Raw genomic sequence first — 27906 nt, 5'->3', positions numbered from 1 at the left:
CCTGAAGCAGTGTTTTGAAATCGGCCATCACTAAATAAGTCGTTATTTTGGGGTTTTTGGCGCACCAAAAATGTTCTCGTCGCTTTATAATATTAATATTGAACCACTGTACTCACATGAACTGATTTAAATATGTTTTTAGTACATTAATGGATCTTGAGAGAGGAAATGCCATTGCTCCCTATGCAGGCCTCACTGAGCCATTGTATTTCAACAAAAATGTCTTAATTTGTGTTCCGAAGATGAACGAAGGTCTTATGGGTGTGGAACGGCATGAGGGTAATAAATGACAGAATTTTAATTTTTGGGTGAACTAACCCTTTAATTCTTTTAAATAGCCACTTACTATTTAAAATATTAGTATGTGCACTGCTGTATTTAGTAAGTAGTAGTAGTAAGCTGATATTCCATTGCAAATTTAGCCACCTATAAGCGTGCGTCCCCTTTAAGAAGTGCAGGGTGGAGCCGTACAGGAAGTGAAGTGTCAATGCAAGTCTCGCCAAAGCAGACAGAGAGAGAGAGAGCTGCCGACCGCCGCTTTGATGAACCATATTAATAATTATTACAGCTCAACACTGCTACATAGTGAGCTCAAAATAGAGGTATGCCCAGTGTGCTTGTTTACAAGTTCATATTCTCCATATTTCTTGATAGAGATTCCAATAAACGACCAAATAACATCCCTTTGCGTTTGCATTAGTCAAGTCAGACGTGTGGTGCTGCTGAATGTTTATCCTAGCAACGGGTTTCCTTTACTTTCCGCGGGGTTTTCATTAACAATGTGTGAGCTCGTGCTTACTAACACAGTGCGCGAGCTGAGTAGATTCCTAGAAAGTTACCCAAAGTTTGGCACCATTGTTTTATAGGGGCGTGGGCTCGTGGGCTCGTGGGCTCGTGGAGTGCCTTGAACCCCGAGAACATGTCAGTGCTGTTTCTTAGACAGTTATGAAGGCAGTGTTTATCTGTAGCGTAATTCATGCATCTGAGCTGAAATATTACGTAAGGAACCTTGTTTAATTGTTCACTACGCTGAGATGGCACTTAATTTACACTCTTTGACCCATAGTTTTTCTGGTTAGTAGTCGAAGTGTTGAGTGTGAATAAATATTTACACATAAATCGATTAATTGAAATGGAAAGTTTGAACTGGTTAATAGAAATGAATCACACTTACCAATACTCTAATGTATAATTGAATAATTACAAATATCGTGTTATAATTTAACAATATTAGACATTTTAGCCAAAAAAAATCCTATATCTAAATTTGTATTACATGAAAATACTATGTAAAAATATAGATATTGGGGTCAAATTTAGTTCAAAGATTTACAACAATAAATATATATTTACAGCTAAAAAACATGCTAAAAATGCAAAACCTTTCATCAGAGTTGTCCTAAAACCTCTTCTCCTTCCAGTTCTTTGGACAACTTTGATTAACTTTTTTGATTCACTTCAAATGTTGACTACTATATATGAGGCAATTATATAATTATAAATTAATGTGTTTGTATTTTTGTTTAGATAGATTTTACAGTTTCTCAATCTTGTACTACTACCAAATAATAAGAATTATTTTCTGAGAGTGACTCGAGAAAAAAAATCAAGGCTTGGAAAGTCATTAAAATGTTTTGTAGTTTTTTGTTATTTCTATATTGCACCAGCATTGCGTAAGTTACAACGTAGCCTAGTTTTGACGTAAATGAGCATAGAGTTAGAACTTACGCACTACTAAATATTTGTGTTGCACCATTAAACTTAGTTGAAGCGTAACTCTACATATACACTAAATATATACACAAGCCTCCTATCAGGAGTAACATTTGGAATAAAATAGCAGACTGACTGAACTGCATCAATAAGCTCGTTTTACCTGACAGACTTCATTCTTTACACATATGATGCTGCTGACATTTACACTCTCTAACATTTTAAAAAAGATAACATTATGTGAAAAGATTACTTTGTTAGCCACAGTTCAACACGAACCTATCCTAAACAGCGCGCCATTGTGTGCATCGGTCCGTGTTGTGCATGTCAAATAAAATCAGTCATAATCAATAAATGTCTTCTTTTTTTTTTTGTATCAGTCATTTATTGATCCTTATTAATTTAGTTTCAAATACAGTTTCTGAATGTTATTTACATATAAAAACATTTATGATTAAGTAGTAGGCTATTTTTAATGGAAACTTATTTTGCCTCACGTAGCTAACAGTAAAAATATGTCAGAATGAAGGATAAACTGAAATTTACAAAATTTCAACAACTTCTGCTCATGCATTTGAAAGATCACTGAGGGTAAACGTCATATTATGCGACTACGCATTACTTTACGGAGACCTTACGAGCTTCTAGCTATGTTCTGCCTTAAAAACAAATGGTGCAACCAAATAAAGTACAGAGTTAGTTACAAACTAGCTAGTAGTTACTAAGCAATTAGTGCGGACTTTACGTTCCAATTTAAGAAAGAACTTACGAACGGCTGGTGCAACCCTACCCTGGGCCGGTTGCATAACTTTTAAGAATAGTCTAAGTGGTTTAAGACACTAATGTTTTTCTTGAAGAGTGGTCCTAATTTTTTAAAGTCCGTTACATAAAAAGGTAGATTGGTGTAATTTGAATTGGAAAAATAACCCATTGGTTAACTGAAAGTTGGTCAAGTTCTTAAGACACAGTCTTAATGTAGTGACTAAGTTTATGCAACTGGCCTCTGGTCTCTAAATATTTTATTGGCTACAGTATTGCACTTTGTCTTCAGTGTTATTAGAGTCATTTGTACACTATTGGGTATAAATTCTTTAAATATTAGTACCAGCTTTACAGAAAACAACTATGGGTGTGATTTTGATTAATTTAAAGGTATATTATGTAACTAAAAAACAAAACTGCATGCATTTTGAGGAAGGACATTGTTTTGGTTGTGCTTGTGGATGAATATGTGATGGAGGCCAGCTGTGATGAGCTGTGCTGGTAAACCTCACTCCCCTGGCTTCAAGAGGCACACTAGAGGCTGCGGTTTTTAGCGTCCTTGTTAGTGTACCCGCCTCCCATGCCAGAAACCCCGGTTCGAATCCCGTTCTGGAGTGCGTTTCCTGAAAGCATTGTTAGCCAACTATGATCGTAAGTCCCATTGAACTCTATAAGTAACAACGAAACTTGCGACCATAGTTCGCTTTGGGAAATACACCCCTGAATGGTACGAGTACAACCGTATTGTCGTTCAGCCACATAGGTGAATGATGTCACACAGGTGGTGGAGTAATAACTTCTTTAAATGAATCTGTTTGAGATCATAGGCTCGTTTTTATGTACCAGAGCACGTACGCACATGCGCACTCTTCAAAAATGTTGCTTAAAATCTATTGACAAACTAAAATATGTAAATGACATTTGTATATATTCAAAAAAAAAGATTTACATTGTACTTAATATCAGCTTGCTTATTTTGCTCAAAATAAAGATTTTTTTTAAGTCCACGTCCTAAAAACAAGAAACTATGCTTCTAACCACAGATCAAGAGCTGTTATTCCAATCACAAAAGTTTGCGATGCAGTTTGCGAATGTTCGTTTGAACTATGTTTTCGGGAAACACCAAATAGTTTAACTATGTTAGTAACGACAGAACTTTCAATGTTAGTTGGCTAGCCATGCTTTTGGGAAATGCACCCAGAGTGGTACGAGTACAACTGGAGGGGTTACATTGGTGCTGTGACCTGGATGGGAGTGAGGTTTTGGGGGGTGAATGTAAAGGAGGCCAGCTAGTAAAAGCTGTGCTGATAAACCTCACTCTCCTGGCCTCAAGAGGTGCACTAGAGGCAGCGTTTTTTTAGCATCCTTGTTAGTGTGCCCACCTCCCATGCCAGAAACCCTGGTTTGAATCCCGCTCTGAGCGGTGCAAGTAGAATCGGAGGGGTTACTTTGGTGCCCTGTACCCGGATGGGAGTGAGGTTTTGGGGGGTGAATGTAAAGGAGGCCAGCTAGTAAAAGCTGTGCTGGTAAACCTCACTCTCCTGGCCTCAAGAGGTGCACTAGAGGCAGCGTTTTTTAGCATCCTTGTTAGTATGCCCACCTCCCATGCCAGAAACCCTGGTTTGAATCCCTCTCTGAGTGGTACAAGTAGAATCAGAGGGGTTACTTTGGTGCCGTGACCCAGATGGGAGTGAGGTTTTTGGGGGGTGGTGAATGTAAAGGAGGCCAGCTAGTAAAAGCTGTGCTGGTAAACCTCACTCTCCTGGCCTCAAGAGGTGCACTAGAGGCAGCGTTTTTTAGCATCCTTGTTAGTATGCCCACCTCCCATGCCAGAAACCCCAGTTTGAATCCCTCTCTGAGTGGTACAAGTAGAATCAGAGGGGTTACATTGGTGCCGTGACCCGGATGGGAGTGAGGTTTTGGGGGGTGAGTGTAATGGAGGCCAGCCAGTATGAGCTGTGCTGGTAAACCTCACTCCCCTGGCCTCAAGAGGCGCACTAGAGGCAGCGTTTTTTAGCATCCTTGTTAGTGTGCCCACCTCCCATGCCAGAAACCCCGGTTTGAATCCCGCTCTGAGCAGTACAAGTAGAATCAGAGGGGTTACATTGGTGCTGTGACCCGGATGGGAGTGAGGTTTTGGGGGGTGAGTCTAATGGAGGCCAGCCAGTATGAGCTGTGCTGGTAAACCTCACTCCCCTGTCCTCAAGAGGTGCACTAGAAGCAGCGGTTTTTAGCATCCTTGTTAGTGTGCCCACCTCCCATGCCAGAAACCCCAGTTTGAGTCCCGCTCTGAGTGGTACAAGTAGAATCGGAGGGGTTACATTGGTGCCGTGACCCGGATGGGAGTGAGGTTTTGTGGGGTGAATGTAATGGAGGCCAGCTAGTAAGAGCTGTGCTGGTAAACCTCACTCCCCTGGCCTCAAGAGGCGCACTAGAGGCAGCGTTTTTTTTAGCATCCTTGTTAGTGTGCCTGCCTCCCATGCCAGAAACCCCAGTTCGAATCCCGCTCTGAGAGGTGCAAGCAAAACCGGAGGGGTTAGACATACACACATCAAAATCAGTGCAAGACAAAAGTACGTTTTGGAAGAAGGATTGATGTACTGACTCATTATTTAAATTTTGTTCAAAGATGCATAGTGTACCTTTAAATGGCGCTAAACCTGATAAATCTCCTCAGACTCTGCTGAGATCTGCTGGTAAGCTGGAGAACTGCAGCACTGGCGTCATGGTGAAGGATGTTTCGAAAGGTCAAGAAGCGCCACAGCAGCAGCAGCTCCCAGAGCAGTGAGATCAGCACTAAAAGCAAGGTCAGTTTATCAGAAGAAATCAAGTACACACGTCATAAACTACTTTTTTACACTTATTCATTTATAAATGTTGGCTGAATCTCCATTTGCACACTGACAAACTTTTTAAGTATGAATTGAGCCAGTATGCCAGTACTAATAAAATTGCACCTTGATACCAGAGAGTGAAGTGAAAGGGGTCTTGGCCAGTATTAGCTCAAAAGGCATGCATGGATCCTTAGTAAAAAGTACAGTATGCAATCTGTGCACTTTTGACATACTGTACTAATGTGATTTGGGACCCACTAATTTGTAAAAGAGTGAATTGGCATTCAGCTGATTCTGTCTACTGAGTTTTTTATTCCACAAAGGTAATGATAAACTCCAATTTCCCTTTATCCAGTCAGTAGATTCCAGTTTGGGAGGCCTGTCTAGGTCAAGCACAGTCGCCAGTCTTGATACAGACTCGACCAAGAGCTCAGGTTAGTTCTCAAACCTGTAGAAACTCATGCATGTATATTTTTGATTCTGTGAGAGTTCCTGACCTTGTTGAACCTTCAGGTAACGCTGTGTCTGATACATGTGCTGAGTTCAGAGTCAAGTATGTGGGAGCCATCGAGAAGCTGCAGTTTGAGATGAGCAAAACCCTCCAGGAGCCTCTAGACCTGATCAACTTCATCGATGCAGCTCAGGTAAGGATCTACAAAAGGGGAAGATGTTACCCCCTTAAAGGTGCAGTTGCGATTTCTGAGAAACACTGTTGAAATTGTAAATCAACCCAAAAAATACACCCTCTCCCTTCATGGCTCTGCCCCCAAAATGCACAAACTTGCAATACAAGTGTGGAGGTCTCTTTATCATCGCTGAATCAAAGCAAAATCATGCTTCACAAAAAATAAAGTGAAGATGATGAAAGAACGACAAGGAACAACAAAAATATGAACGTACAGCGCACAAGAGTATATACAAGCAAGAGTTTGTTGTTAGTCGCCAGCAGCACACCAGCTCCAGACAAACAATGACACTCAAATTTGTCCTGTTACTATAGCTAACATTACAACAACAGCATATCTTGGTTCTGTGAAACAGCAAAACCAATGTTACTCGCATATGGAGCTGAAACAACACAACTTCTGCATCTGTTTTCAGGCCTTCCTGCTCAGGTCTCTCAGGCGCTGGAAAGCTTTTCTAATATTAACACTGGTCCTAAAGCTCTTGCCTGAACATAACCAGTGATATTCCTCTGAGCTTTTCTCTTTTGTAATGTCTCTAAGCCATCTCTCTTTCTTCAGTCTTCCTTCAGATCTCCCTCTTGCTTACTCTCTCCTTCCCCATGATGAGTGGACACGCCCCCTACCACTGATTGGCTACAAGTGTGTTGTGGCGCTCAGAAAATCGCTTTACTGCACCTTTAATCTAGCCAGCTGCTCTTTTGTCTTGTGACCACTTCACTTTTGGAGAAGCCAAAAGATTTTCAGTTGATGCTGTAATATAAAAGAGAATTACTTTAGCTTATTTCTCCTGGCCTAGAGGAGAAGAACAAAGCATCACTATTTAATATCTACTGTTATTAGGGGTGTAACGGTACACATACACGGTTTGGTTTGTACCTTGGTATTGGGGTCACGGTTCGATACAAGTTCGGTACATTTATATGTCCCCCTGGTGGATGCACAAAGTTCAATATTAAGTTTCAAGAAATCACGGAAAGATGAGTGAGAAGGAGAAAAAGAGGAGACGGCGAGTGAAGCGCCACCTGAAGTTTTCCATTTCCAGGACACAAATTGGCACAATGCCAGATTTTGTCTCATTACAACAGTGGAAACCACCTAAAATACTTATTTATGGTCATACAGATGGATGAAACTGTAAAGGGAAACTGTTTATATTTGTGTACACTCACGATAAAAACTAAACATTGTACTCTTTGTAAAATAAAGAAAACAAAAAGGATGCCACTTTCTGCCATCCTGGTTTTCTTTCTGTGAAGCTTGTGGATCAAAAATTAATCGAAACTCAGTGTATAGGCTGTTAGCAAGCTCTTGCGTGACATCTGAACTCTTCAGCGGAAATCTCGCTCTGGAGCTGATTTTAAAGATTTCACTGGCCATGTCAATCACAGTAATGATTGCCTATATAAAAAACACTGATCCCTCAACCTACCCGTCACTCTAACCTCAGCCAATGAAATTGGTTGCAGGGCAGGATTTCCGCTGAGCTGGTTTGGGGGGAAAAAAATCGCGTTTGGTGCATAGATTGTCTCTTCTTCTTTTGCTCTTTTTCCTGTTGTGGTGGTTAGCAAACAGCATTGCATTACCGAGCACGCCCCCTTCTGGATCGGGGTGTGGATCGCCTGTGACTGACTGTATTTGTCGTCTGACTGTATGCAACAAACCGTACCGTGACGGTCTGGGACGAATACATGTACCGTTACATCCCTAACTGTTATCATTTATCATAATATCATATATTGAATCTGAAGCTGTTTAAAAACCCAGTCTCATGCATTCACTTTAAAGCAAGATGGAAAGCTGCCATTTGTGCCTGGAGATGAGGAAATGATTCTGGGAGTGTCCAAGTATGGAGTTAAAGTGGCCTCATTAGACCAGTGTGTGAGTTGACTCAATGTCATTGTTTACTGTTAATATGAGAGATTTGGCTCTTATGTGTGACTGAACATCTAATTACACCACTATGAAACACAGGATTTCAGTATAATGGCATGGCTGGGTTTCCACTCAGTATCTGATTTGCTATTGATCCTCTCTTTTCTCAGGATGTGCTTCACCGTCACCCGCTCTACCTGATTGTACGTATGCTTTGCTATGATGATGGTCTGGGTGCTGGAAAGAACCTGCTCGCACTGAAGACCACTGATGCCAAGCAGCATGAGTGCAGCATCTGGGTGTATCAGTGCAGCAGTGCGGTAAGACCTGAATACAGCAAGTGTTTCTAAGAGCATATAAAGTATGAATTAGGGTAGATCTGGATAATGTAGCAGAAATATTTACTATTTCATTATTTATGTACACTACCGTTCAAAAGTTTGGGGTCAGTAAGATTTTTTTTAACGTTTTAAAAGAAGTATCTTCTGCTCACCAAGCCTGCATTTATTTGATTAAAAATACAAACAAAAACAGTAATATTGTGAAATATTATTCCAATTTAAAACCGCTGTTTTCTATGTGAATATACAGTAAAGTGTAATTTATTTGTGTGATCAAAGCTGAATTTTCAGCATCATTACCCCAGTCTTCAGTGTCACATGATCCTTCAGAAATCAATCTAATATGATGATTTGATGCTCAAGAAACATTCATTATCATTCATATCAATGTTGAAAACAGTTGTGTATAAATTTTTTTCAAAATTCTTCGATGAATAGAAAGTTCAAAAGAATAGCATTTATTTAAAATAGAATATTTTCTAACATTATAATTGTCTTTACTGTAACTTTTGATCAGTTTAACTCATCCTTGATGAATAAAAGTATTGATTAATTTTATTTCTATCCCCCAAAAATAAAATTAAAATTCTTACTGACCCCAGACTTTTGAACGATAGTGTTTAATGTTACAAAAGATTTAGATTTCAGACAAATGCTGTTCTTTTGAACTTTCTATGCATCATAGCATCATGAAATATTAAAAATGTAAATAACTGTTTTCAACATTGATAATAATCATAAATGTTTCTTGAGCATTAAATCATCATATTAGATTGATTTCTGAAGGATCATGTGACACTGAAGACTGGAGTAATGATGCTGAAAATTCAGCTTTGATCACAGGAATAAATTACACTTTACTGTATATTCACATAGAAAACAGCTGTTTTAAATTGGAATAATATTTCACAATATTACTGTTTTTGTTTGTATTTTTAATCAAATAAATGCAGGCTTGGTGAGCAGAAGATACTTCTTTTAAAACATTAAAAAATCTTACTGACCCCAAACTATTGAACGGTAGTGTATTTGCTCTGAAATGGCTTGAAAATGTAATTTTATTTTAAATTGAAGGAACTATCATTTAGAACAAAAAGCTACTTTATGTAAAATGTATTCCTGTGATGCAAAGCTGAATTTTCAGCATCATTACTTCAGTCTTTAGTGTCACATGATTCTTCAGAAGTCATTCTAATGTGCTGATTTGCTGCTCAAGAAACATTTCTTATAAATTTTGGAAACAGTTATGCTGCTTAAAGCTAGGGTAGGCAATTTTGGAGAGGTTACCAATTGCAAGCTAGCTTAAAAAAAAAAAAAAAAACTTAAGATGAATCCCACCCACCCTCCACCACGCAAAATTGATACCATTTACTAACTAAAGTTTAATTTCTGGTTCACGCAGGTTTTAGAGGTGCCATAGAACGTCTTTTTAAAAGATGTAATATAAGTCTAAGGTGTCCCCTGAATGTGTCTGTGAAGTTTCAGCTCAAAATACCCCATAGATTTTTTTTTTATTAATTTTTTTAACTGCCTATTTTGGGGCATCATTAAATATGCGCCGATTCAGGCTGTGGCCCCTTTAAATCCTCACGCTCCCCGCCCCCGAGCTCGCGCTTGCCTTAAACAGCATAAACAAAGTTCACACAGCTAATATAACCCTCAAAATGGATCTTTACAAAGCGTTCGTCATGCAGCATGTCTAATCGCGTAAGTATAGTATTTATTTGGATGTTTACATTTGATTCTGAATGAGTTTGATAGTGCTCCGTGGCTAAAGCTAACATTACACACTGTTGGAGAGATTTATAAAGAATGAAGATGTGTTTATGAATTATACAGACTGCAAGTGTTTAAAAAATGAAAATAACGACAGTCTTGTTTCCATGAATACAGTAAGAAACTATGGTAACTTTAACCACATTTAACAGTACATTAGCAACATGCTAACAAAACATTTAGAAAGACAATTTACAAATATCACTAAAAATATCATGTTATCATGGATCATGTCAGTTATTATCGCTCCATCTGCCATTTTTCGCTGTTGTTCTTGCTTGCTTACCTAGTCTGATGATTCAGCTGTGCACAGATCCAGACGTTAATACTGTCTTGTCTAATGCCTTGAACATGGGCTGGCATATGCAAATATTGGGGGCGTACATATTAATGATCCCGACTGTTACGTAACAGTCGGTGTTATGTTGAGATTCACCTGTTCTTCGGAGGTCTTTTAAACAAATGAGATTTACATAAGGAGGAGGAAACAATGGAGTTTGAGACTCACTGTATGTCATTTCCATGTACTGAACTCTTATTATTCAACTATGCCAAGGTAAATTCAATTTTTAATTCTAGGGCACCTTTAATATTTTTGATGATACTTTTTTTCATGGTTCTTTGATGAATGGAAAGTTGAAAAGAACAACATTTAATGCATCCTTGCTGAATAAAAGTATTAATTAAAAATCCTTACTGACCCCAAACTTTTGAATGGTAGTGTACAATGAAAACTCTGCTGGCTTTGCTAAACTGTTGCATTCTGTAGTTTTAACACATCATTTGTGCTCTGCAGGAACAAGCCCAGGCCATCTGTAAAGTTCTGTCCACCTCCTTCGACTGTGCTCTGGCCTCAGAGAAGTCATGAGGAGGCCTGGGAACGCTCCGGTTCTTCCACCCTCACTTGTTCCTTCAGCAGAAAGAGGAAGGAAGTCTGTTTGTGGAAGGTGCCCTTTTAAAACAGATCTGACAGAAATGCTGGAATATGTCTCACTTTTGTTCTGCATTAAAAAGGGCAGCCATCTCAACCACATGTTTACATCATATTCATTAGTCTAATCCTGGCATCCCCTTCTCCAAACAGTCCCACCACAACCCCAAAGTCCAAGATCGGGCTGCATCTATTTTTATAATGTAATTTAATCTTATTTAATGTATATATACAACAACCTCAGAGCGCATTTCCCCCTATGGACCAGTGAATCTGTGATTTCTTGGGCTTTAGTGGGATTTGTGTAAAGCGTGGTACATTAATGTCAGTGGAACACAAAGATGCTGTAAAACCCAAACCCCATGTGCCCTGTATATGTACGTGCCCCTCTTCTGTCATCCTCCAGTGTCCCGGTCCAAGTGGGATGGGATCAGTTAATACGGTACAATAAATCAATGCGAATGTAATGTGAAGTTTCATGTTTTTTTTTCCCCTCATCCCCACTAGATGGCAGTGCACTTCAACCTATTGAGCCCTCTGTTTTCAAATGATTAATCTTTAATAACAAAAACATATCTGAATAATACAACATGAACAAGAAATTTATTTGCATTTTTTTTTTTTTTATTCCAGTTTTCCCATTTATTTGTACATATATTTATATATTAGCATCAATGACATTTATGGTCAATGGGTGAATAGAGGTTGTTTTCATCTCAGTTAAGTGTACTGTAACAGTCTTATCTAACAAAACATCAGTCATTGTCAGTTTAGCTCTCTGTTTACAATTAAATATGCACAAAGCAAAGTCTACATTTATTTACAATCACAGCCGGCCAGGTGCCGTCCGTATACAGTGAACTGAACAGGATAATTACATCCCGTCACTGAGCGAGTTACAGATCACTCTGGTCCGAGCTCAATCAAGACTAACGTGACTGTAATTAAAAGTTACATAACAGACTCTATTAAGTTGCTCTGCAACCACATCAAACACTCATGACATTAAAAACGCTCCTGCACACAGTTACTGATGGATGAGCATTTCAAAGCTTTAGAAAGGATTAAGAGAAGTGTTGTGAGGGGAAAATGACATGAGGGATTTTAATTTCCTCTGGAATACAATTAGAGCGCTAGAAAAAGTAAGAGATGCAGATATATTACTGGTACAGGGAACACCTATCTGGCCAACCAAAGCTGGGAGATTCAGGGCACATCCTGGTCGGTGGAAATACACTGTCCGGACAAAAAAAAAAAAGTCACTGTATGGGTTTAAATAGGCAAATACTTAAGAGTCTATGACTGGATCATTATTGCAGTGATCATTATGTTTCTAGCATGTTATACGTTTGGCAGCAGTTCTTTGATGGCGTGTGTAGCTTTTCATTTCTTAAACAACTATGTAGGAAGACACATCATGGCACCTGGAGTCCAGACCTTAAATTAATTTAAAGTAAATGGTACATCAATTAAGTCTCTTCTAGCACATCCCAAAGACTTTCAATGAATTTAAGGTCTGGACTCCAGGTGCTATGATGTGTCTTCCTACATGGTCTATGATCATAGACTCTTAAAGGCACAATATGTAATGTAATTTTTCGCCACTAGAGGTCACCTATTCAAAACAAAGGCGTGGCTTGACGATGCCAAGATTGAGCGTGGAATCATGGGAGATATCTTCATCTTCCTCTGGTCAAGCGTATGTGGGGTAATGTAGCGCTGTTCATCATATTAGATACATTTAAAATGATGTAATAACGTTACTCTGTGCGTTTCCTCTGCGGCTGCAGTGAGACACTCGTTGCACACTGCAGTAAACTAGATCGATATTAGTCATGGTAAAACATGGTACTTGCTGTAGATCAAGAAAACGAGATTCAAACAATAAGATTAAATGTGTTGTGCTATTTAACAATAATTAGTTTTCTGTCTATAAATGTATCCAAACAGTTGTTCCCTTGTCTAATAAAACACATTATATATGAATGCGTCTTTGGTGTTTCCATGATTTCTACTCAAGGGTAACGCAGGTATGATGTCATTGATAGGCGACACATGGACATGGTTAAAATTGCTTATTTCTCTGGATTTAAACATTTTTGGAAACATCTGGGACACAAGTCAATAAAATATGTAACACTGTTCTAGTGGTTTTGAATATTTTAATCCAAAAATCTTACATATTGTGCCTTTAAGTATTTGCCTATTTAAATCCAAACAGCGACTTTTTTTAAGCTGACCAGTGTATAATTCATATCTCAAACTGACACCTTGGAATCTGTTAAAATGACTAGGTTTTAGTGCTCTCAAGCTAAAAACACTATTCAGCATGTTCATGTTCTACACACTGAGCATCTTAAGGAATTAGTTCACCCAAAAATGAAAATACTGTCATCATTTGCTCAACTTCATGCCATTTTAAACCAGTGTGACTTTCTGTCTTCCGCAGAACTAGCCAGAATGAATTATGAAGAATGTCAAGAGTGCTTTTTTCATAATGGAGACGAACGTGTCAAGCTCCAAAAAACTACAAGTTAAATTGCAAATGTGGTCCATATGACACATGCACTGCATGCCAAGTACGCTGATCCCATATGTTGACTAAGACAGACAAATTAAAGTTGTTACACACTCAGTATCTTCCCCCTTGACCACATATCATTCTCAAATATCATTCAAACTTGTTTGTTTCAAATATGACACGTGCCAAGTTGGATGTCACTGGTTTTTCATGTCAAGCCAAATTTAATTTTTAACATATAACAACTCAAAGGGATAGTTCACCCAAAAATGAAAATTATGTCATTTTTTATTCACCCTCATGTTTTTCCAAACCTTCTGCAAAACAAAAAAGGAGATATTTTGAGAAATGTTGTTTTTGTCCATACAAAGGAATGCAATGTTTGGTTCTTCAAAATATCTTCTTTTGTGTTCCACAGAAGTTAGTTACACAGGTTTGGAATGACATAAGGATGAGTAAATAATTTCCCTTTAAATATTGGTCTGTTTCTCACACAACGTTACAGTAGGACTTCAGAAGACTTGGAATATAGCAAATTAATCTTAGGGACCACTTTTATAGTGCCTAACATTAACAGTCCCCATTATGAAAAAGCACTCTGGACATTCTGCAGTACATGCTCTTTTGCACAATTTGAAAGAACATGAAGGTAAGTAAATGACCAAATGTTCATTTTTGGTCTATTGCTTTAAGAAAAAATGAGCCAGTTGAGAAATGACACCGTTGCACAGGCCTCTCAAGGTAGGATCATTAAAATCAATAAGAGCATCTAAATCAAGAACACAGAAGGACAGCTCAGAATTATAAATATCTATACAGAAATAAACCTCCTTGATGCTCTTCACTGGCTCCTTTCCTCTCCCTGGATGCCACTGAATGTTCACGAAGACTGTCACGGCGCTCAAAACTCCCAGCAGGTACAGGGTCAAGATTGCTTTCATTCAGTCTCCATGTTCCCTGTCCCTTAGCCAGCACAAACGTGCTCTTATGTCTGTCTGTTTCTCCATCTCTTTCATCCACAGTGCACTTCAGATATTTCCCAGATGCGAGTGGTGGAACGCCTATTTATACACTCAGCACTGGAGCAGGTAGTGTGAAAATGGGAACATCGGAGCTCCCCCTCCGAAGGCAGACAGTTCTCGTAGCATATTCCTGGCTTAGCACCATTGACGAAGCTGTCTTTTCCAACCAAGTCCTCGAAAGTCAGTGATTCTCAGATTATCCTTCTGCCTTTCCTTGCCAGACATGGAATGTGGGCAAATAAGACTGTATTCACAGATAATGGGTACTGTACTTCAAAATCAACCTTACGCTATCTATTGTGTCTAAAAGGAATAAGGATGTGAATGATCTTGGACTAAAACCTTCATCTTGGTGACATTCATCTCATTAGCATTGTGGTCATGATAAATTAAATCAAAAGTGCATTTATTGCAACAAACCATCGTTCTGCAACATATCTAGGCCACAAACGTAAAAACAAAAGAAAAATCCAAAGCCCAGGAAGCTTTTATATTCCAGTGACTCTGCTCAAGCCAGGTGAGAGCAGGGATTAGTGGAAGCTCAGTGAAGACAAGCTTCACGACAAAGGGAACAGCGATGATGATGATGATGATGATGATGATGGTTAGTGAGGCCACACAGAGGCAGAGAAGTGCCGTCATCAGTCCAACTCAGGTGTCTGTGATCTCCAGCCCTTCAGTCCATAATGAATTGCACGAATGTGACAGGAAATGCCCCTCTTCTCATTGGCTCTCCCTCAATGTGGCCCAGCTACAAAACAATCAGGAGAAAATATGTTAGAAATGTTCCTAAAATAGTTTATTTATTTATTAATATATATATTTTTTTGTCATTATACCAATACAACAGATAAACGTGATTTAACCAGTGTTGTAATTGTTAACGGAAACTATTTAAAATAATTTTTGTTAAAGGTGCCCTCAAATGAAAAACTGAATTTATCTTGGCATAGTTAAATAACAAGTGTTCAGTACATGGAAATGACATACAGTGAGTCTCAAACTCCATTGTTTCCTCCTTCTTATATAAATCTCATTTGTTTAAAAGACCTCCGAAGAACAGGCGAATCTCAACATAACACCGACTGTTGCGTAACAGTCGGGGTGTACGCCCCAATATTTGCATATGCCAGCCCATGTTCCCAACATTATGAAAGGCATTAGACAAGGGCAGCCAGTATTAACGTCTGGATCTGTGCTCAGCTGAATCAACAGACTAGGTAAGCAAGCAAGAACAATAGCGAAAAATGGCAGATGGAGCAATAATAACTGACATGATCCATGATAACATGATATTTTTAGTGATACTTGTGAATTGTCTTTCTAAATGTTTCGTTAGCATGTTGTTAATGCTGTTAAATGTGGTTAAAGTTACCATCGTTTCTTACTGTACTCACGGAGACAAGAGCCGTCGCTATTTTCATTTTTTAAACACTTGCAGTCTGTATAATGCATAAACACAACTTCATTCTTTATAAATCTCTCCAACAGTGTAGCATTAGCCATTAGCCACGGAGCACAGCCTAAAACTCATTCAGAATCAATGTAAAAAATATAACAGTATACAATACTCACATAATCCGACACATGCATGCCGCATGCATGACGAACACTTTGTAAAGATCCATTTGAGGGTTATATTAGCTGTGTAAACTTTGTTTATGCACTGTTTAAGGCAAGCGCGAGCTCCGTGGGTGGGGAGCGTCAGCATTTAAAGGGACCGCACAGCATAAATCGGCTCATATTTAATGATGCCCCAAAATAGGCAGTTAAAAAAATGAATTAAAAAAAATCTATGGGGTATTTTGAGCTGAAACTTCACAGACACATTCAGGAGACACCTTAGACTTATATTACATCTTGTAAAAAAACGTTCGATGGCACCTTTAATGGAAATAAGGCTGAAATAAAATATCAATATTAGATGAAATATGTAAACCGTTTTTTTGGCGTTTTTGCCTTTTATTTGATAGGACAGTGAAGATTTTTGACAGGAAACGAGTGGGAGAGAGAGGGGGACGGGCATCGGGAAAGGTCCGTGAGTCGGGACAACCACGCCATATGTCGGCATGCTGACCACGAGGCTATCGGCACCGACAACTTAAAAAAACTTAAATGACAACTGAAAAAAGTTAAAATTAAAACTAAAATAGAATTAAAAAAATTAAAAGCTAAAAAACAAAAACTAATAAAAATGTCAAAAGCACATGAAACTACTGAAAATCTAAATATAAAAATAAAATCGAATTCAAATTTTTAATAAATACCATAATAATATATAAATAATACTAAAATAATGGTGGATCTATCATATAAAAATATATATATTTTACACATTTATTTTAGTAATTCAGCTTTTTCATAGTACAAACAAAACAACAACAATGAAAAAAATGGCCTATACAGAGTTTTCTGTACAAATTACATTAGTGTTAATCTGAATATTACAAATGTGCAATGTTGTGTAATACTGTCAATTAAAGAAAAAGCAACAACAAAAAGTGAGGAGGAAATGCAGCTTGAACCCACTGAAGCGCATTCTTATGTAAATACCCCTGAAGTCACACAGGAACACAGAGATTTGGGGATTTAGCCTTACCATTGATGAGCCTCCATGGAGAATGATTGACTAAACACAGCCAGTGGGAACGAAGGCAACTGACTGAATATAGACCAGCTGCTTGTTTTCCAGCAAGAGACACTGAACCAGACCGCGGCCCTCAATGAAGTTTACTTATTAACAACCAGCCAGTAATAGGAAGGGAAATATGGTAAACTCACTTTTCCTCTCTGGTTCTCTCTCTCATACCACTGTTACTATATAAAATGTGTCATCTACAGAGTTGAAGTCTGATACTCACCCACCACTCCTGGTCCTCCTCACCGTCCACCACAATGACCTCTCCCTCAGAGAACGTCAGCTCATCTGGATTATCAGCCACACAGTTATACATGGCCTTCACACGCTTCGGCTTCTGCTTACCACACACGGATCAGGTTTGGAAACACAAGAACATGTCAATTTTTATCTCACACACAGTAAATATGGCATATTAGGCAGTATCCATCATGAATTCAATTGATTCACATGTCTGGAATTTCCTCTTGTGGTTAAACATACCAGGTACGTTTTCCTGGGCATGTGGGTAGCAGGCAGAGTTTGACCAGTGGTGTTTTGGGGGCCTCCAGGAACTTCTTTAGCTGTTTAATAAAAAAAACAGGAAATTATATCACTATTAACATTGCCTTTTCAATACAATAATGGCCGCAAGCCTTTTACTAAAACAATCAACTTACAGTTAACATGGTTTCTCTGACATCTACCTGGTCTCTCGATGGATCCGGAGCGCATCAGTGTGCTTTTACTGAAGTTTTTGTCCGCGCTGCAAGCAACAAGAAAAAAGAGATGTGAATATTGTGTGTACAGTTCTTGTAATATTTAGTACTAGGGCTACACGATTAATCAAAATTAACTCGAAATCAGTTTCGGCAGATATAGACTTTTTTCCTCTCTGACTTTGAAAATTCGGATTTCGGCCCACCCGGCGGTGTAACCGCCAACTGGGCTCATTGAAAAGGGCTCCTCGAGATCTATATAGGGTTAAAATTTCAAGGGAATCCATGGAGGAGTTCCAGCCCAGTAAAGTTCCCTTGGCTGATCCGGGGAGGATACACCCTTCCTGGTGTAATTCAGATTCGCCCGCGACCCTGGAGGTAACGCCAGAGCCTAGGGTCTCTGAAAACCCACCATCAGAGTGTTGGGCAAGGGTGACCACATATCTGATGAACAGCAGAAAAGCTCCAGGGCCACATCCCTGTCATGAGGCCCACTCTGAGTCACTCTGGGTGGGCATAGAATTCAATTTTGAATTCTCTCTGGATCTCTGAGCTCAAGGGGCTCAACTGCTGATGCCTAAGCCGCCCAGGGCTCACTTTGGTCGGTCAGAGAAATCAAATTTGACCGTGATAGATCACTGGAAGTCTGGACATAGAGATTTTCAGCTCTCTGGATCTCTTGAGCTCCAGGGACTCAACAGCTGATGTCCAAGCGAGCCCTGGGTGGGGTGAGAATTCAAATAGAATCGGTCCCGAACTATTTGGCTTAGTGCGATTATGAAGTTGCAAAAGCTGTGACTTATTTTATGCGCAGTGAAGTACGGCTCTGTGATCGGTAGTAAATGCTGCTCCATCTGAAAGGACTGCGAGTTTGAGTTGCTTATAACATGCATTTCAAAAGAACCTCTTGTCCAACAAAAGACATTTAATAACATGTTTTTACTCCAAACTCACTTCATAACATCAGTTGAGTGTTTGAAATAACATCCTTCTGTGAGATGATGTGGCTTCTTAGAATAAGGCACAAAACATATTTCATAGTATTCTATCCACTTTATTCCTACGCCCCATGATGCTTTACGCAAATTGTGGGTGTAACTTCCGTTAAGATGTAAACAGTCGGGACAGGTTAAATACAACTATAGTGATATATATCTGTATTAGGCCTATGTAATATACGTTGCCTTAATAAAAATGTTCATGAACTGAATTAATGAAAGCAGCGACTGAAAAGAGCTCTTGCCATAAATATTCTTGTTATAAAATGTTACGTTATTCTCATGATGTCTGAAAATAAAACATGAAAGAAACATTGACAGCTCATTCAGTCAAACTGACGGATAAGCTTTATTTTTAGGGCAACCCTATGATTTGAAACGATTCGTTTCAGTCTTTTTAAATGGAAGTTCCCCAAACCGGAAGTGCAACCCATAATTCGAAACGAAGTAGGCTAGTCAGGAATAAGGTGGATACAGCGATGAAGGCTATGTCGATTAGCATTACATTAAAAATATACTTTATACTTCAACATCACCACCACTAAGCTTCCAACAACTCTTTCAGTCTTTATCTAAAGATATTTTCCCTGAATGTTTGAATTAGAAGAATAGTTTGTAAGAGCGCAGTTTTAAGCATAAGGCTGTAAACGTGGACTGAGCTTACCTGTTCGGCGTGATGACGTTTAATGTCGCCGACAGCCTCTGTAGTCTGATTTAGCTACTTTTTAGCAGCCGTCATTTTCAAGACATGTAACAGCTTAAGAAAAATCATGGACCATGATAAATACTGATGTATTTTATGTCGTAAAAAAAACGTGAAAGTATCTTGAGCTTGTGTAAACCACGGCGATATTTCAGCCATTTAACCAAAAACCCCATTGACTGGAAGTGCTAAAATGCTAACTCACTTCTGGGTATTGGTCTACAAAAATGCGCCCTCTGGCTTTCAGATGGAACAGCATTTACTACTGATCACAGAGCCGTGCTTCACTGACAAGCTGCGCTTAAAAAACGAAAATGATCGTAGCCTTTGTCAAATCGTGTTTGGTATAATTTCGATTAATCATGCAGCCCTATTCAGTACTAACAGTTACAATATTTAGGCTCAGGTCATGCTCAGATGCGTGCCCTACTTGTCTCGTCCTCTGGCACTGTGTGCGTGAATGAGGACTTGAATAGGAATTAATGACCTGGTAAAGCAGCAGTTCCCTATAGGCATTTTCCACCTCTGCATTCAGATAAGGGCAAGCTCACCTTTTACAGGAGTCAGATTCACCAAACACTGTGGAGAAAGCTCTACTAAAGGACCAGCAGCTAACTGCAGTTATAATGAGTCTGACTGTGTTGTCCTATAGGGCAGGACTGTCAGAGGGCATTTGTGTACATGTGTGTGCATGTGGTCATGGGTTATTTAGTATTCTGACCTTGTAGCCCGGTTGATGTTCTGACCAGGAGGCCCCTGTCCGGGTTTGGGTTGTATATTCTTGGCCTCCATCATACTGGCAGCTTTAGCCACAGGAGGGGGAGCACCGCTGGGTACAAGAACTGCAGAAAGACCATCAAATAGATGTTAAACATGCTCGCAATTACAAAAAAAAAAACGTTTCAATATTTGAAATATATTATGAGCTTTATAAGTACTAATAAACAGCCAGTATCCTGGTAATATGCAAGTGAATAAGCAACTAGTTAATAGTTAGAAGTGGACCCTAAACTAAAGTGTTACTAAAATTTAATATACTGATATTAAATATAATTGTTAGCTCTATAGTTTTTATATAGTTTATTATTATCATAGAGTTGAGCATAGTTACAATTATATATATATATATATATGTGTGTGTGTGATGTGTGTGTGTGTGTGTGTGTGTGTGTGTGTGTCTGTTAACATTAGTTAATGCTCTGTGAACTAACATAAACAATGAAGAGCTGTATTTTTTTATCAACTAACAATAGCAAAGATTAATACTGATTAATACTGTAACAATGTTAACAAGTTCATTGTTACAGTATTAATTAATACTGTAACAATGAACAAAAAATGTTTTGTTCATTGTTAATGTTAGTTAATAAATTAACTAATGTAAACAAATGAAACCTTATAGTAAAGTGTTACCAATAAAACATTTAAAATATTCTGATATTAAATATACTTATTGGCTTAAATAGCATTGCAATTGTTTTGATATTTCAAGCTATTTCAAACCGTTAAAAGTAACTTTTTGACCCTGAATTAAGAGAACAAAAAGACAGATCTGAGCATCTACTGAGCTTTAAATCCCCAAACAGACATGAAATGAATGAAAGAGAATGACAGCGTGCTCGTCCTGAAATTGTTTGGGAAATCAGAAAGCATCAACTTGTAGACCAGAATTTTTGAAGCCTGATTCCTGGTATTGGTTCATGAATATTAATTAGGCTATGCGAATAGACAAACTCACATCTCAACTCAAACACAGCATATCCTAATTAATATTCAAACGTTTAGACACCACTGTGTCATGACATCAAAACCAGCCGATCCAGGATCAATCAAAGAACAATCGGAAGCAAATCTAAAGCGTAACACAAAGCACCACGTGAAACAGAGCCGCTCAGCCTCAAGCAAAAGTTCATCCACTCATTCATGTACAGCCAACTCACGGGAGGTGGATGTGACCCGTAAGGGGGGCGCTGGGGGATGCATGTTGGGAGGGTCAGAGGAAGATCTCTGCCTGCCGGTCAGATCTAGGGAGCCAGGTTTCCAACCGGGCGATCCCTGAGCCATTCCAGAAAGACCAGACGGTTGTACTGTGGGTAGGAAAAGAGAAAAAGAAAAAAGATTAAATGTCAGATGAAAAGAGAGTGACTTCAGAGTGGTCTACAGGACAGCGCTTTTGTTTACTCTTTCTCTGGACACTGGACCTTCTCCAGACCTGCAGAGCTCCATTATGCATTTAATTTCATTAGTGTCTTTAAGAATACAGCTCATTGTAAAGTAGGGGTTAAATGACTTCAGATTTTTTTTTAAGTCATCAATTATGTGATTAAAGTCGAGTCGACGTCAACTAGTCGCTGATGAACGTCATTAATGAACCTCGAGCGCGGTTGCCTTGTGCACAGCTACAGCATATAGCATATGACACAGCGCTGCCCACAAGGCTATTGCTCCTACATAACAGTTTATTTTTATCAGTTCTTTTGTCTTTGGGTCGTTATATTTCTCACAGATTTCTGCTCATTCTAAATCAGATACAGATAAAGTATCACAGATTACATTTATATTTATACATTATACTCTCTCAAAAACTTTTAGTACATTATAAATTTGCGCTGTTTGATTGACAGCTCCAGCGATTGTAAAGGGAGCGTTCTTTGATCGCTTTCTGTGTATAATTTAATCACCGTTTAAATAACAGATTATTTTCATCCTACTAAGAGAAACAACGTGAAGTTGACCGTTTAGTCACTGGTTTGATTTAATGACACAGACAAAGAACATCTGACTATAAACGAATCATCAGATCAGGCATTAGAATGAACACAGTTACTTACATGTTGTTGCATTGCTGTCGAGTTAGTATCGTAAAATTCTGTTTGCAAAGCATGCAAAGCTCAAGGAAAAGTTGATTTCTCAATTCACGACCCCTTTAAAGTCGACTAGTCTGTGCAACCCTTATTGCACAGTCGTTTGAGTGCAAAGAACTATGGGACTCACTTCAAGAGAAAAACATCTTGTTCTAACACAGAAATCAGCTCTTTTTTATCCGACTGAAACTCTGACAGACAAGTCATGAGTTTAACAATTTCCTGTACACTGGCATCTAGCTTATGTCACCTTAACAGACCTGTAAGGCCTTATGAACATTTCTGAAAGCGTTTGAAAGTCTGCAGCTGCATGTGAAACCTGCTGCCCAGCGTTTGAGCTCATAACAGCTCCCTGTCCAGAGACTTTGGGAGCGCACATATAGGTCAGCATCTTCACACGGCCGTTGCCATGGAGCTCTGCAGTGTAACTGGGTGAGGGTGAGAATTCAAGAACAGGTCAAATGAGATTTCTGCCATTTTGAGACCTGACATTTGTGAGGCTAAAAATACAGCTGCCTGTTGTGGCCTGAATGTTAATCATAATGGATCAAACAGCATTAGTGACTAGCAGAATCAGTTGCTTTTTTTGTGTATATTTAGAACATTTTTTCATTAACAGTTATACATATTAATACATTTGTTAAAGGAAAAAGTAGTTGAAGGAGTTCAAATGTATGCTGGACATTTTATATACACACTAACCGGGCACTTTATTAGACATACACTGCCCTCCAAAAGTTAGGAAACACCCCTGGCAAAGTGTGGTTTTGGATGATATCAGCATAGATCCTTTTAATTTGTTGGTGCAAATACATTAAAGTAACTTGACATTATCATTGAAGACCAGCAATAATAATTTTCATTTTGATTACATAATAATGGCAATATATACATGTCAAAATCAGACATGCTGTGATGCCTGGTTACTAGATTAAACTTGGCCCAAGTTTGTAAAAGATTTTGGGTCACTACACCTTAATAGCTTCAACAATTGATTGCCAATTAAGTTTGGAATACAAAGAACCAATCAGAACCCAGTTTAGGTCAGATAGCTGCTAATGGTGGATATTTTGATGAATTGAAAATTTAAGGTTTTTCTATATATAAACTGTTTATGTAATAAAATTAGGGTTGCAAAATTCCGGGAATTTTCAAAGCTGGAAACTTTCCATGGGAATTAACGGGAATTAATGGGAATAAACAGGGAATTTGCAAAATTGCAGGTTAGCCTATAACAGTGTTCTTAAATGTAATTGAAAAAAAACATCTTGCAACATAATTTTGGTTAAAACAACCATATTTAATGCAATTTTAGTTTAATTTTTACCCTGCACATTCCTCACACAGCACACTACTTACTGCAGGACTATTGAGGCCACACCCCCTGCATACACTGTGCATTCCCCCAGTCCATAACATGCACATTTGATCAAAAATGCAGAAAAAAAACTGTAATATTGTGAAACATAACTACAATTTAAAATAATGGTATAATAATTGTTATACATAAAAATATAATTTATTTCTGTGATCAAAGCTGAATTTTCAGCATAATTTCTCCAGTCTTCAGTGTCACATGATCCTTCAGATATCATTCTAACATGCTGTTTCCAACAACGATAATAACAAATAAGCATCAAATCAGCAAAATTAGACTGGAAGGATCATGTGACACTGAAATAAATAACACATAACAATTGCTGCAATAAAAATATATTTAATTTACATATTTACTAAATTAGATTTAATTGAATGCGAAAAATAAATAACTGTTATTTCAAGTTATGACCAAAAAAAATGTTTACATTTGTTTTTATATGATACATTTTATATAAATATTATAAATCTGTATAAATTTCCCAAAATTTCCAATTAATTTCCTTAAATTCCAGTAAATTCCCATAAAATCCTGTTAAGTTTCCAAATCGGAATATAATAAATAAAATATGTTTTTGTAGTTTGTGTTGTCCCTTATCAGTGCAAAATTATCACAAATTAAAAAGGATTCATGCCAATACTGTCCAAAACCCACTCTTTTCTAGGGCGTTTCCAAACTTTTGGAGGGCAGTGTACCTGTTCAACTGCTTGTTAACACAAATATCTAGTCAGCCAATCACATAGCAGCAACTCAATGAATTTAGGCAAGTTGACATGGTCAAGACGATCTACTAAAGTTCAAACTGAACATCAGAATGGGGAAGAAAGGTGAAGTTGAACATCTGAGTCTTTCAGAAACCGCTCATCTAATGGGATTTTCAAGCACAACCATCTCTAGGGTTTACAGAGAATGGTCAGAAAAAGTGAAAATATCCAGTGAGCGGCAGTTCTGTGGGGGCGAAAATGCCTTGTTGATGCCAGAGGTCAGAGGAGAATGGCCAGACTGGTTCAAGCCAATAGAAAGGCAAAACTCAAATAACCACTCGTTACAACCCAAGGTCTGCAGAAGAGCATCTCTGAACGCATAACACGCTAAACCTTGAAGCAGATGGGCTACAGCAGCAGAAGACACACCTGTGCCACTCCTGTCAGATAAGAAGAGGAAACTGAGGCTATTGGACAATAGAAGATTGGAAAAACATTTGAGTTCTGCTGTGACATTCAGATGGTAGGGTCAGAATTTGGCATAAACAAAATGAAAGCATGGATCCATCCTGCCTTGTATCAATGGATCAGGCTGGTATTGGTGGTGTAAAGGTGTGGGGGATATATTCTTGGTACACTTTGGGCCTCTTAGTACCAATTGAGCATCGTTTAAAACGCTACAGCCTACCAGAGATCTTCTGATGGCTACTTCCAGCAGGAACACACGGTGTCACAAAGCTCAAATAATCTCAAACTGGTTTCTTAAACATGACAATGAGTTCACCAGTGTTTCCCATACATTAACTAGACTTTGTGCTGCTGTGATGAAGCGTTTCATATCATCATGGTTTTGCACACTGAAAGATTATTAATAGCCTATTTTGTTCTGTCCTATCCTATCATATATTGTTGCCCCATTAAAAATCTGCACAATACATTTAAAATAAACGTCTTTAAATCTTATATTATTATAAATACATAATTCTTTACATTCATTTATAAATATAAATCAAATATAACGTTTTTTCATATCATAATAATACAAAAAGTAATTTAAACATTTTTATTAACATATTTAGATTTTATTAAAAAGAAAAGAATTAGGCTAGCATACGTTTTGCTGCTGAATTATTGTACCTAGATTTTATTTATTTATTGGTCAGCTTATGATTATATATTTTTATTCATTTGTTATTTTTCTCTATAATGAAGTAGTGTGTTTAGTACATTCTGGATTGAGTTTAACAAATCAGAGTGACCATTAGTTCCACAAATACAGATACATATAGATACAGGCTCCCTTTAATAAATTAATTCAACAAAGGTAACCTCTTTTGCTACATATTTTTAATGGTTTAAATGTATACTCTACATGTTTGACCACTTATGAACTATCACTTAGCCTACTCTATGTTGTGTATGTGACTAATGTGCCCTACCATCACCAATAAATAAATTACTTTTAGAGCACAAAATTGTTTACAAGAGAATACATTTCTTCATTGATCTAGTCACTTAAATTTTGCTCTCAGAATGCACCAGATTTATGCCTTTAAATTTAAAATGTACAAAATTTTCCTCTGGGGGGACATGCCCCCGGACCCCCCCTAGAGGGAGCGGTGTCCACCCACCACAGTCTCACAAAATCCTGTGGGGAAACACTGGTTCACTATACTGAAACTGACTCCACAGTCACCAGATCTCTATCCAACAGAGCACCTTTGGGATGTGGTGGAATGGGAGATTCACAGCATGGATGTGCAGCCGACAAATCTACAGCAACTGCATGATGCTATCATGTCAACATGGACCAAAATCTCTTAGGAAGGTTCTCAGCACCATGTTGAATCTATGCCATGAAGAATTAAGTCATTTCAGAAGGCAAAAGGGGGTCCAATCTAGCAAGGTGTACCTAATAAAGTGTAGGAGGCTGGTCTTTTTCTTCTCTCAATCATGGTTTTTTCTTTTTAACTGAATGAAATGTAAAGTACCTAAATTTCGGGGTGGTAGAGGTGGAGCAGAGGTGGACAGGGTGACTGGTGAGTTGGTGTTGATAATGGTTCCATAGGTCTCGTTGTTGACCAGGTTGGGCACGAATCGCTGCTTGTCTTTGACCATGTCTCGTGCATCTCGTGCCAGGCTGGCCGGACTGGGCTGAAGGGAATTACTGCCCGGCGTGTAGCAGCTGATGGGCCTCTCGTCCCGCCGGTGAGGACTGGACTATAGACACAAAGGTCAGAGGATATAAGTGTGACTGTGTAAAAACACTGAATATTCCAAAAATAAAAATCACAACAAAGATTTTGCAGGCGAAATAAAAATTAAGCAACATTGTAACTATTGAGATGATTACAAAGCGCTTATTATTTGGTCAATTAATATTTGGTCATTAGCAAAATATGCGCTTTGAACTGCTCAATCAATTCAAACAGTCAAAGCTAATCTTATATAAATATATATATATATATATATATTTTTTTTTTTTTTTTTTTTTTTTTTGTTTTTAAAGGGGACCTATAATGCCCCTTTTACAAGATGTAATATCAATCTGTAATAATGTGTCTGTGAAGTTTCAGCTCAAAATACCCCACAGATAATTTATTATAGCTCGTCAAATTTGCCCCTATTTGGGTGTGAGCAAAAACATGCCATTTTGTGTGTGTCCCTTTAAATGCAAATGAGCTTCTGCTCCCGGCCCCCTTTCCAGAAGAGGGCGGAGCTTAAACAGCTTGTGCTTTGGTTGCTCAACAACAAAAAGCTGGAGAATCTCACGCAGCCAGAATGAGGATTGTCAGTAATGGTAAAATAATAGTGCAACCACTAAATATCTACACATATACACACAAATGTATTAGTCAGGCATAATCTAACGTAAAACACTTTTTCCTTTAGGTCTCTGAGTTTTCTCTCACCTTCTCATCCAGATCTTCATCACTCTCATCCAGGTCTTCATGCTGAAGTCTCCACTCGTACTCCACGTGCACATGAGCATTGAACTTCCCTGCGAGTGCCTGGTTCAGCTAAAAGACAGACATACATACCATAAGCAACAGTTCTTACCTTCTAGGCCAGGTATTAAACTACAAGAACGTTGAATGTACAATATGACAGCTCACCAGTTCCTCACACTGCAGGTGTTTGAGTCGCCTGGCGATGTCAAGTGGGGTCTCACCAGCCTCATTAGCTGAATATACACAGAAACACATTTCAAGAGGAGGATAAACTGGTTTGATACATTTGAGAAAGTATCACATTCGCCAAGCCTGGAAGAATGAGGGTCTCGCCACATTCTGTACTCTTGGTTTCCTGTGCTCAATTTTGACTTAACAGACAAGACAAAGCCAAGTCGATCCAGACAGCTTGCTCACAAAAGACGCTGGCAGGGATCTGAGAGAGGAGATTCCCTGGCACAGATTCACCCACCCACATACATTCACACACGCAGAACCGCTAGGCCACATATGG

The 27906-nt window shown here is 38.4% G+C and overlaps 2 protein-coding genes and 1 long non-coding RNA gene across 4 annotated transcripts in view; 1 reads left to right on the top strand and 2 right to left on the bottom strand.

Annotated features, from left to right (window-relative positions):
• The first annotated feature begins 447 nt into the window (after positions 1-447).
• itgb1bp1 (integrin beta 1 binding protein 1) lies at positions 448-11382 on the top strand. 2 transcript variants are annotated; one of them, XM_048192229.1, is made up of 7 exons: positions 448-602; positions 5153-5282; positions 5665-5743; positions 5823-5953; positions 7781-7873; positions 8038-8187; positions 10781-11382. In XM_048192229.1, exons 2-7 carry the CDS (start codon positions 5211-5213, stop codon positions 10850-10852), a joined length of 597 nt encoding a protein of 198 aa, XP_048048186.1. In that variant the 5' UTR covers positions 448-602; positions 5153-5210; the 3' UTR covers positions 10853-11382. The 2 variants fall into 2 exon arrangements, with proteins under 2 accessions (XP_048048186.1, XP_048048187.1); XM_048192230.1 differs by lacking the exon at positions 7781-7873.
• Positions 11383-11517: 135 nt separating this feature from the next.
• Positions 11518-12840, bottom strand: LOC125269327. Its single transcript, XR_007185080.1, has 2 exons — positions 12496-12840; positions 11518-12339 (listed from the first exon to the last, which is right to left on the bottom strand). It is a non-coding gene; the product is annotated as an uncharacterized LOC125269327 (long non-coding RNA).
• Positions 12841-13849: 1009 nt separating this feature from the next.
• Positions 13850-27906, bottom strand: part of asap2a (ArfGAP with SH3 domain, ankyrin repeat and PH domain 2a) — a 28322-nt gene continuing 14265 nt past the window's right edge. The window contains exons 15-23 of the mRNA XM_048190278.1: positions 27558-27625; positions 27354-27461; positions 26433-26661; positions 21436-21582; positions 20217-20337; positions 17783-17841; positions 17580-17659; positions 17320-17433; positions 13850-15209 (exon numbers count right to left, since the gene is read on the bottom strand). Of these exons, the coding sequence (XP_048046235.1) occupies positions 15135-15209; positions 17320-17433; positions 17580-17659; positions 17783-17841; positions 20217-20337; positions 21436-21582; positions 26433-26661; positions 27354-27461; positions 27558-27625 (1001 nt within the window). The 3' untranslated portion in view covers positions 13850-15134. The remainder of the gene's footprint in view (positions 15210-17319; positions 17434-17579; positions 17660-17782; positions 17842-20216; positions 20338-21435; positions 21583-26432; positions 26662-27353; positions 27462-27557; positions 27626-27906) is intronic.

The sequence above is a fragment of the Megalobrama amblycephala genome, linkage group LG5 (assembly GCF_018812025.1).
Source record: "Megalobrama amblycephala isolate DHTTF-2021 linkage group LG5, ASM1881202v1, whole genome shotgun sequence".
NCBI lineage: Eukaryota > Metazoa > Chordata > Actinopteri > Cypriniformes > Xenocyprididae > Megalobrama > Megalobrama amblycephala.
Note: the sequence above shows the minus strand (reverse complement) of the source record. Positions and strands in the feature narration are given on the sequence as shown.